Source organism: Carassius gibelio, chromosome A23 (assembly GCF_023724105.1).
Source record: "Carassius gibelio isolate Cgi1373 ecotype wild population from Czech Republic chromosome A23, carGib1.2-hapl.c, whole genome shotgun sequence".
In the NCBI taxonomy this organism is placed as follows: domain Eukaryota; kingdom Metazoa; phylum Chordata; class Actinopteri; order Cypriniformes; family Cyprinidae; genus Carassius; species Carassius gibelio.
The window spans coordinates 12,840,514-12,851,166 of NC_068393.1; the positions used below are offsets into that span (position 1 = coordinate 12,840,514).

Genomic DNA, 10,653 nt, shown 5'->3' on the forward strand with positions numbered 1-10,653 from the left:
AAATAAATTAGGCATATCGGATGGGCAGTTAAATTTATTAACACATTACATCAAATTCAGTGAAATCTATAGGTTTACACAAGCAACGACAGTGACGGTTTTTCAGTAACATGAGATGCACTTCAAGTCACCAAAACCAAACCATTGTACTGACTTTCCAAAACTGGGCCGTCCAGTAGCTTATGCAACAGCAGTAAAAAAACAAAAACACAACAGATATGAACTTTGTTACTCTGCAAAAGCACCATCACAGCTACTGTCAAATGGATTTGTCATGATACTGGCTTGTAATAGTTCCAGAAAGCACACACACTGAGCTAGGGAAAGGATGAAGTTTCTTTGTGAAATTGTCATTGTTTTAATGAGATTTAGAAAAGTGCAACTGCAAAGCACTCTGATCTAATAATAATTAATACAGTATTTAAAGCTTTCAAGAAGTCAAAACTGATGATGCAAAGTGAACTATTCAGAGCTATGGGCAACACTGTATAGCCTATAGTGCACAAATTAAGAGTATTTTCACACTCTTAAGTTAGGTGTATCCTCAAGCCGTGAGCCTCTGGAATGATAAAGATGTGGTGAGCTAGTCTTTAGGGTCCGGGTTAGAAGTGGAGAAAGAGGAAGGGTGTCTTTCAGGGTGGTTCAAAACATATCAGTTGGCGAAAGTATGCTTGACGGCAGCAACAATAGATTTGGCACTGATGCCAAACATGTCCAGAAGCTCCTGTGGTTTGCCACTACGAGGAACATGGCTCACGGCCAGCCGGTGCACCACAATACCAGGCTCTTCACCCACTGCAGACAGGACGGCCTCACCCAGACCACCTACAATGAGAGCAGAGGTTGAACATAAGACCTCTCACAGCACAGAAGAAAAAAAACTAAAAAGGAAACAAAGTAACAGGAAGGGGAAAAATGCTAGTCTTCCTCTTTAATATTGCTGCTATTTCACGGAGTAAAAGCAGCTCACCCTCTTTGTAGTGGTCCTCTACAGTGATCACCCTTCCTCCTGTGGCACGAGCACTTGCCACAATCGTGGAGGCATCCAGGGGTTTAATGGTGAATGGGTCGATAACCCGAATGTTCACACCTGGGAAAATAGGAAACTGTTTTAAAACTCAATTCAAAAGATTTTTCAGCAGAGTTGTTTTTTGACACAATGCTTTAATATTTATACAAACATTTTACAGTATATACACACACACACACACACTCTCTCTCGTTAAATTCGCCCCAGTCACAGGTGCTAGTCAAACAAGCGCAGAAAAGGTACAGGTAATGAGGGAGCTTTGGTAGAACAATAGTGAACTTTGGTCAGATTAAGGCTGTAGCTATCGAATATTTTTGTAATAAAGTATTCTACCAAAAATTCCATCGATTAATCGGATAAAATGTGTTTTTGCTTAATATTAATCATACAAGAGAAAATAAGACTCCTGGGTCTCTTAAATTGAACTACTAAGTTTCCTTTTTTAGAAAAAAAAAAGTTTATTTTTTAAATGCATCGAATGCAATGCATACATCAACAATAAACATTTAATTATTATCCATTGTTTCTCTGTCTGTACTTGTACTGTGAACAATGACAATAAAGTTGACAGATGAATTAAGTGGATTTAAGTGCCATTCAGTTGGGGTTTAAAATATAGCATTTTATGAGATGCACATTAAACACATAAAACATTAATTTAATTATCTTTTAATTATTGAAAATTAACTTAACTTTTTGGTAAACAAATGGGATTTACTATTAAAAATAAAAGATGGAAATGTTGTGATCAAACCTTAAAAAAAAAAAAAAAAATTTAATTTTAGTAGTAGGTTATGTACATTCTTTAACCAGACTTTTATTTTGACGGGTGGAAGTACCTTTACAGTTCTGTGTATGTGACGGTAGTTTTAATCAAGTGCTCATGAAGTGACCCTCAGAGCAGTTATGGAGATGTTGTTCACGTGCTTATTTAGTGAGACAGCAGACGCTGAAATCCCCGCGAGCGTCACGCGTGTTAATAAATCACACATATTAAACCTGACAAGGGCACACCTGTGAAGTGAAAACCATTTCAGGTGACTACCTCTTGAAGCTCATCAAGAGAATGCCAAGAGTGTGCAAAGCAGTAATCAAAGCAAAAGGTGGCTACTTTGAAGAACCTACAATATGACATATTTTCAGTTGTTTCACACTTTTTTGTTATGTATATAATTCCATATATAATTCCACATGTGTTTATTCATAGTTCTGATGCCTTCAGTGTGAATTTACAATTTTCATGGTCATGAAAATAAAAGGAAACTCTTTGAATGAGGTGTGTCCAAAATTTTGGTCTGTACTGTATATATACACGCACACGTTTTATCATCATCAATTATACATTTATTATACTTGCAGTCACAAGTTAGTTTAATTCTCTATAGTGTAACTGAGGTACGGTTAATGATAGGCGCTGAACAAACCTTCTTTGGCCAGCTGGTCGTGTGCTGCCAGTGCCTCATGCAGTGTTACTCCGGCTCCAATGACAGTCACCTGATCGTTGTCAGACTGCCGCACCACCTACAGGACAGAAACAGAACTTTTAGAACAACCCTTGGACATTTCACAGCCATCCAACAGGAGGTTTACTGCATTACTAAACACATTATCACACCAAATTGACAAGGTTCTGCACGGCTGCTAAATTTAGCCTTCTTGGCTGTAGTTTTAAACTAAACACAGAAAACTATAGATAATTTCATTAAAAGTTTGTTATGGTCTTTTATTATTATTCTCCTCACCTTAGCTTTGCCAACTTCAAATTTCTCTCCAGCATCATAGATGACTGCAGTGTCAGGTCGGCTGGTACGGATGAAACAGATACCCTGAAAACAGGAAATGGTATGAACACCGAGCCAAAGAACAGATTAACTTTCTCACAACATTATCTATAAAAGACCATCAGGTGGAAACCATAAACCACACTTTTGTATTGGCTGCAAGCTCCACGGCTCTCTCAGTAGATACTCCATCACTGGGGTAAAACACGGTGCATGTTGGGATAGCGCGGAACATTGCGAGATCCTCCAGTGCCATCTGCGAGGGGCCATCCTCACCTGGACAAAATTACAAGTTAAGAAATATTTCAATATAGATTGAATATGTCAGATTCAGAAGAGACTTGATTATAACTTAAGACCAGATAAATTGGAAAGAATCCATGATTTTCACAGCACAGAGCCTTACCGATGGAAACACCACAGTGTGAGCCAACCAGGTTGACATTAGACTGGGAGATCGCTGCCATACGGATGTGGTCATAGGCACGAGCAAGGAAGGCAGCAAAAGTGCTGGCAAATGAAACGGTGCGATCACGAGTAGCACAACCAATGGCCACACTCACCTGGATAACAAGAGAATTAAATACATTTAATGCTTCATGTTATTGGATAAATTATAACATGAACATAAAAATTAACCCCAAAACATTTGAACAGCAGTGTGTAATTTATATTAATTTGTAATATATAAACATAGAAACAATACCATATTTAATATGCAGCTAAATACAACAAGCTGGCGACTTACTGCTGAAAGTTATATTTTAATAAAAACATTTTAGACAAATAATTTTTAGAATATATTGACCTCTGAAAAACCACATTTATGTAGAAATGAATTATTTCTCAATGTGGGAATTCATGTCCTATTGAGTAAGAACTTAAGTGAAAAATATTAAATCAAAGGGAATAGTAACAAATTTTTAACGGCGTGAGGGCGCTGTATGAATAGTGCACCACACCTTCAACTTATCACAAAGTGCTCTACAAACACGGTTTTCTGACCCATTCATCATCGACATACAACACATTCGTCAGCCAATCCCATCCATTTACACACCATGTTCTGCTCTGCAATGAAGCATTCGATGAAGCGATCAGGATGGGCCTTCTTGAAGATCTCAGAAAAGGTTGAGTTCTTGGTGTCACCATCCATGGCCACCACACGAGGGCTGGCATCCCCCATCTTCTTCAGGGCTACACCATAAGCCTTCCTGGTGGAAATCTGAGTGGGCAAACAAAGCAGAAGCTTTATAGATCCTTCTTTTGAGGAACTTTTGAAGACAGGAAGCACCTGCTCAACGAAAAGAACCACTTAAACTCCACCTTATCTCCGATCTTGTATTCTGGAGCTGTGAGCAGGTGGATGGGGGTGAGGTCAGCTGGAGCAGCATCCTCTTTAGGCAGCTGAGGGTGGAGGGACTTATTGGGAGACTGAATCTGGCTCAGGAGGTCATTAATCAGCTCTTCTGCATGCTCTTTAGGCATAGGCTTCCCATGCCAGTTAACCTGATCCTCAATGCCTGAAACAAGATCACAGATCAGACCATGAGAATAACAGATATCATTAATGTAGAGCTGCAACTAACGAGTATCAGCATTGATAAATTCAAAAATTTCCGATTTTTGATTAATCGGAATAAAACCCCTTATTTTCTTTATTTTTATTTTACTGACAAAAAAAACACACTATTCCACATTCTGCCCAATTTCCTTAAAACAAATGTACCAACTGAATGCTATGAAAACAAAGTGCTTAATTTATTAGACCACCGGTCATAAAACAAAAATATTTTAGGAATCGGTCAAAAAAGAAAATAAATAAAAATTGGACAAACTGAAACGACTAAATAGTATTTATTCACATAATAACAAAAATGGCCTCCTTTGCCTTTGATAACAGCTCACATGCTTGCTGGTACGGTTTGTGCTTTTTGACTAATTGGATATCGGAATAATAAAAAAATAAAAACACCATAAAAAGCACTTGGCAATTTTTTTTCTGCCTTTCACAGAAAACAGCAATAATTCTATTATAGCATTAAAATAGCTTACTACTGTTACTAAAAAGGTTACTGTCACAATTGTCAGCTGGAATGCCCATGAACTCCAGTAGGGGTCACTCCACTCAGGACTATTGCATTTGGGGTCTGAACTCCATTTCCTCAGTTATATCAAAGTGTTGTTCAGCCCAGTCTGACATTTCCTAGTGTTTTCCTGGTGTTTGTTTCTTCTGATTTTGGATTGGTTATACCGCCTCTATTGTTTCTCTGCTGCCTGCCCTGACCTCTGCCTGGTATTGTTTCTATATTACTCTCATAAATTGCTCACACTGCATGTTGACTTTTAAACCTAAATATAAAATGTTAAACAACATATTTCAGCACAATGAATTTTTGCGCTGAATATTGTCTCTCTGTGCTCCTCCGTATGTTTATTGTGCGTGCCGTGTCGGTGCTCTTCCTGTAAGATTTCAACTTAACGCAGACTGTCAGGGTGGACCTTTATGCAAAAATGGAAAGACTTGCATGAATTTGTGACATTTACAGATAAGGATATGACCGTTAGTCAGAAGTTCTTTGCACCAAGGACCCACACATGTATCTGTAAAATAACATGAAAGGCAAGTCATTACGCTAATGTATCATCTTGAAGCTTAAAATATAATTTTCTCGTGTTTTGGCCAGCTTGGCTCACATACTTTTCCTGCAGGAGCTCATTTTGTTTCCTCCAATTTTTGTAGATGCATTTTGTCCATAGAAATGTGTTAATCAGTGCTGTAATTTGATTCAACTGGCTGCAGTTGTACATGCACTGTGGGCAGACCCGACTAATCGATAATCAATTTTTCTTCTATTAGTTGATGCAGCTCTACATTTATGTAATCCTGCTTTCGCAGTATGGAATATAGTTAGTTACCTTTGAGTCCTTTGCCTTTAAATGTTTTGGCTACGATGGCAGTGGGCTTCCCTTTCGTTTGTTCAGCATGCCAGAAAGCCTTGCACAGCTCCTCCACATCATGGCCATCCACCACATAAGTGTTGAAGCTGAAGAAACAAATTGGTTACTTGCCAGTAAATAAAATGTGAAATACAAAGGGAGTGGCTGGGTTCTCGATAGAATGCTAGCACACTGCTTCGTATACACTCTATACTGCATACTATGCAATGACTGGCCTAAAAGGCATATCATATCTGATTAAAACTGTGACTCGTTTGCAGTGCTGCACAGCTCAGTGCTTTCTGGAGTATATGTACTGTGTACTAGTATACTACCATGCAAGAGATAAAAACTTGCTGTAGTCTTAAGACCTACCCAAAGGCCTCGCAGCGGTCCTTGTAGGTGTTCATGTTGTGCTGCAGTGGTGCTTCTTCACTCTGACCCAGGCGGTTCACATCAAGGATAGCCACCAGATTGTCAAGCTTGTAAGTGGAGGCAAAAGCCATGGCTTCCCACACCGATCCTTCTGAACACTCACCATCTCCCAGCATGCAGTACACACGGTAACTAATGAGACAAGAGACTCGTCCAGTTACAGCAGCATCAAATGATCAGCAGAAGTGGGAATTTTCCCATACTGCACTCTTTAATTATTACTATGGTCTGAAAGCAAATCCTTTTTTTTTTTGCCATTCTAGCATGAGACGTTTCATTAGGTGTACACAAGAAATGTAGTACACAGGATCATAGTAAAAAAAAAAGAAAAAAAGTAATCATTTAAAGAGGGAATTAAATAATGTGGAGAACGTGTTACCTAGCTTTATCAAAGTATTTTCCAGTGTACGCCATACCGCACGCAGCACCCAAACCCTGGCCAAGAGAACCTGTCGCCACATCCACGAACGCTAGTTTCTGAAATAAACAGAGAAGAGATGTTGACTGCACGATGAATGGTTATGTGAAAATGTATACACCAAGTCAGCAAGATCAATACTTTACAGCAATGATGCCTACATTTAAATCAAAATAACTAACGTTACTAAAGGTTTCCTTTTCAAATAAATGCTGTTCCATCAAATTTTCTATCATCACAGAATCCTGAAAACAAATTCAGTTTCCACAAAAATATTAAGCACCACAACTGTTTTCCACATTGATAATACTTAATCTTAAGCATTAAATCAGCATATCAGAATGACTTCTGAAAGAACATGTGACTGAAGGAATAGCTGGTAACTCCTAACAGTAATAAATTACATTTTGAAATACATTAAATTAGAAAGCTTTGATTTTACATTATTATTTTTAATTAAATGCACTCCAAGTTAGAATATGAGATTGCTTCCAAACATTAAAACAATCTTACAGACCCCAAACGTTTGAAAGCTAGTGTATATGCGCTGATAAGAGTGGTCTTACAGGGGTGGGGTGACCCTCCAGGTCAGAGTCGATCTTGCGCAGGTTTAGCAGCTCAGACTCTTTGATATATCCAGCCTCTGCCCAGGCAGCATACAGAATGGGAGCAGCATGGCCCTGAAAACAGTAACATGAGGGGTGGAACACATTTCATCTCCAAGCACTCTGAGAAAACTAAAAATCGCAGGGAAGCTCAACACAGACTGAAAGCTCACCTTTGACAAGATGAAACGATCATTGCAGGGGTTGCGAGGATCATCTGCTTTGTAGCGCATGGTGTGAAAGAATAACACTGACATGAGGTCAGCAGCACTGCAGCATGAGGTGGGGTGTCTGTGAGTGGGGAAGAAAAAACAAAATAACATCAGTATCATCAATTCAGCCATCAACCATTAACTATCAGCTCAAACATGCTGGATGTTAAAGACCAATCAGACATGCAGGTTATCTTTCACTTCAAAACTAGAACACGATTGCAAATGGTACTTGAGGGCAAAAGTTGCTTCGGTCATCATTGGGGTTTGAGGTGTAGCAATAGACCTTATCAGAATCCATGACTTCAGCTACTGCCAAACTAGGGACATAATATATTCGCCATTTAATGATTGAAGGGCTGTAGCTTCTAATATTCTAACAGAGAGACAATGCAATTGATTTAGGACTCAAACCATGACACGTATTTTATTTTTATTTTTTTATGGGTACAAAGCTAACGTAATAGAACATCAACATACTCATTTACTCACGTTTGTCACTCCAAACTGGTTTATTTCTACGCTTGAAAGCATCATTCATTGTAAATCACATGGAAAAGAGTGACCTGTACATTATTCAGAATTTCTCCTTTTGAGTTCCATGGAAGAAACAAAATCAAATGAGAAAAAAAAAAAAAAAAAAAAAAAAACCAAACTCAACTGACAGACAAACTCATAATTGTGAGTCACAAATATATTTTTGTGAAAATGGGCTTCCATATAAGAGAGACAAACTAATAAAAAAAAGGTTACTCAAAACATTAAGCTGAAACACATTGTTAAAAACATTCAAATGACTGAGCTTGAACTTGGATTGAGGGTGCAGTCTGCAGTACAACTGTTAGTTTGTTTGTTTCAAAAGTGGTTTAAAGCAACATGACCTTAAAATCAGAGTCTGTAAAGCACTCATGCATTTCAGTAGTCACAAAACTGTCTGAAAAAACAACATTATCATTTTATTGTGAGATGAAATACATGCAGTCTTATGTTACCGTTCAATACATTCCTAATTATTCACCAAACAAAACACCATTGCTGAATTACCATATGTGTCCTATACAGGGACTCATTTAGGCTGAAATAAAGAAAACGGGAAAAGGTGTTAAATCTCTACTGATCGGTTTATGAATGAAAGATTAGATGGTAAAATGTACAGACAAAAGTCTGAATCATGATCAATACTTCCTTGTTGCTTTGTTTAAACTTCCACATGTGATCATCCTTGAGAGGAGGGGAAAAAAAGACTTGAAAAAACTGAAATTGAAAGGTACGAATAAAGACAAAGTGTCATAACCTTAAAAAAGTATCAGGTAAAAGTTTTAACACTCAGGAAAATTCCTTTACAATATTTTCATATTTGAAAGATTGTTGCATGCCAGCAAGGGTGTGTGCTCTGAGTATTGTAAATTGTATTGAGTATTGTAAATAATTAACCCTCTGATATAAGGTGTCTGCTACAAAAAATAATGAAGGCATCTAATTAAGAGCCTTTCGATCCTCTTAAAGTTTAGAAACGCCCCTCTTCGATTTTTAGTTCATGTTGAGATCTCCATTAGCATTACAAAAGAGAACAGCGGCGCAGAGATTGAGCAATGCCGAAACAAAGCTTTCCTTTCACAGAAGCTTCATCTGAACTCTGCTTATCGCCAAATGCTTCTGATTTGATTTCCATCAGACCATAAGTTCATGGAGCCTAACAGCACTTTAACCCACAGCTCAACGGTAACCATGAGACCTACACGCCTCCACGTGACAACTTGTAGGTGAAGCGTGCAGCCACGAGCTCGCAGGATAAATTAATTAGTGATGGGAAATCCGAATCTTTTCCGCCTAACGGTTCTTTCGAACGGTTTGTTTCAAAGAACCGAATCAAAAATAGATTCATTTGCCGCACGGCGTAATTGCGTCATCACGTCGCCTTGACCCTGTGTGGTACAACGTGCTCGATTTACTAAGTCATTACGTAAATATATATTGCTGTTTATCATGTATAAATTAGTATATCGCTCAGTACGTATAAAAGGGTGATTGGCCATGATTCAACAGTTTAAAAAGTCGCCTAGAATCTAAATATAATTGGCATTATAAATGGTTCATTTACATCGAGTTTTTATAAACTCAACTCATTTTTACAAGTCAAGCAGCCAAACACATTTCCAGAACGTTATATTTGTAACATTATCTTCGGTCAACTAAATCGGTTCAGTTAGATTCTGAATCGGGTCTGTGAACAGGTTCAACAACAACTCTGAAGAGATCCGACTCAAATGAACAACTCATTTACGAATCGCCAAAATCAATTAGCTGCAGCTCAGCGAGTAGATGCAGGCCTTAATGCATTACATTGACACTTTATAATCCCACATAACGTTACCTGTGCTAATGACAGGGGCGATGAGAGGCTGAGCCAATTTTCACTGGTCATCGCTCGGAGGACACGATGGGCTAAAACTAAGCACTCAAATATGTCGCGCATATAATGTTAGTGCAAAGCTACTGACTCATTTATAATAGCTGAAAAGGTCGAATGATTCGAAACTATTAAGTAACGTTAACATCAATCTGCCCGGCCCCCTCGCCAAGTTCACGTGCTCTGCAGGAACAAGTGAACATTTGCACGACACATTATATAAACGTAGTTGCAGATATATCGTTCGCCATCAAATAAAGACGTTACGCACGAATTTCAATAAGTGCAAGATATTTTACCCGGAGTTTGAGGCGCATGTTTCCTTGATGGAGTGAATCCTGAGCTTGTTGGCGATGTCTTTCAGGGCCTGCAGAGTTTTCTCGTCGGGTTTGTGATAGCTCATGTTTGAACGGTGTGGGATGAAATGAACACAAGAGCTATAACTCAGAAAAATGAACTCTTCTGATACTAAATGAATCTGTAAATAACTGAAACAGTCGCAGTAAGCACCAGAGACGAGCACGGTGTGGGACGCGGGGAACGTGCTGCTTGCGCTGTAGCTTTTAAAGCGAGGCGTGACGTCACCTGTCAACTCATCCGATACAGCGAACCATTGAACGAAACGCTGTTCGCAACAGGACAGCAGAGGACAGGTTGCCAGATCATGCAAGAAATCACAGATAAACTTAACCTCGAATAAATAAGATTAGGGTCAGACAGAAGTGGGTTCGTTTTTTTTACACTTAAGTAAAATCTAGCATGATTAAATGTTTGCGACTGTTGTAAAATCACTGAAGGAGCTGATTGAATCACAAATTCGTC

At 38.6% G+C, this 10,653-nt stretch overlaps 1 protein-coding gene and 1 long non-coding RNA gene across 2 annotated transcripts; both read right to left on the reverse strand.

Annotated features, from left to right (window-relative positions):
- Positions 1-16: 16 nt before the first annotated feature.
- On the reverse strand, positions 17-10,653 carry LOC127944438 (transketolase). Its single transcript, XM_052540354.1, has 14 exons — positions 10,131-10,653; positions 7,383-7,500; positions 7,171-7,284; positions 6,566-6,663; positions 6,127-6,318; positions 5,731-5,858; positions 4,138-4,334; positions 3,872-4,036; positions 3,218-3,374; positions 2,957-3,087; positions 2,773-2,856; positions 2,455-2,551; positions 971-1,090; positions 17-825 (listed from the first exon to the last, which is right to left on the reverse strand). The coding sequence occupies exons 1-14, from the start codon at positions 10,232-10,234 to the stop codon at positions 653-655; spliced, it is 1,878 nt and encodes a 625-aa protein (XP_052396314.1). The 5' UTR covers positions 10,235-10,653; the 3' UTR covers positions 17-652.
- Positions 4,650-5,708, reverse strand: LOC127944442 (uncharacterized). Its single transcript, XR_008150359.1, has 2 exons — positions 5,513-5,708; positions 4,650-5,415 (listed from the first exon to the last, which is right to left on the reverse strand). It is a non-coding gene; the product is annotated as an uncharacterized LOC127944442 (long non-coding RNA).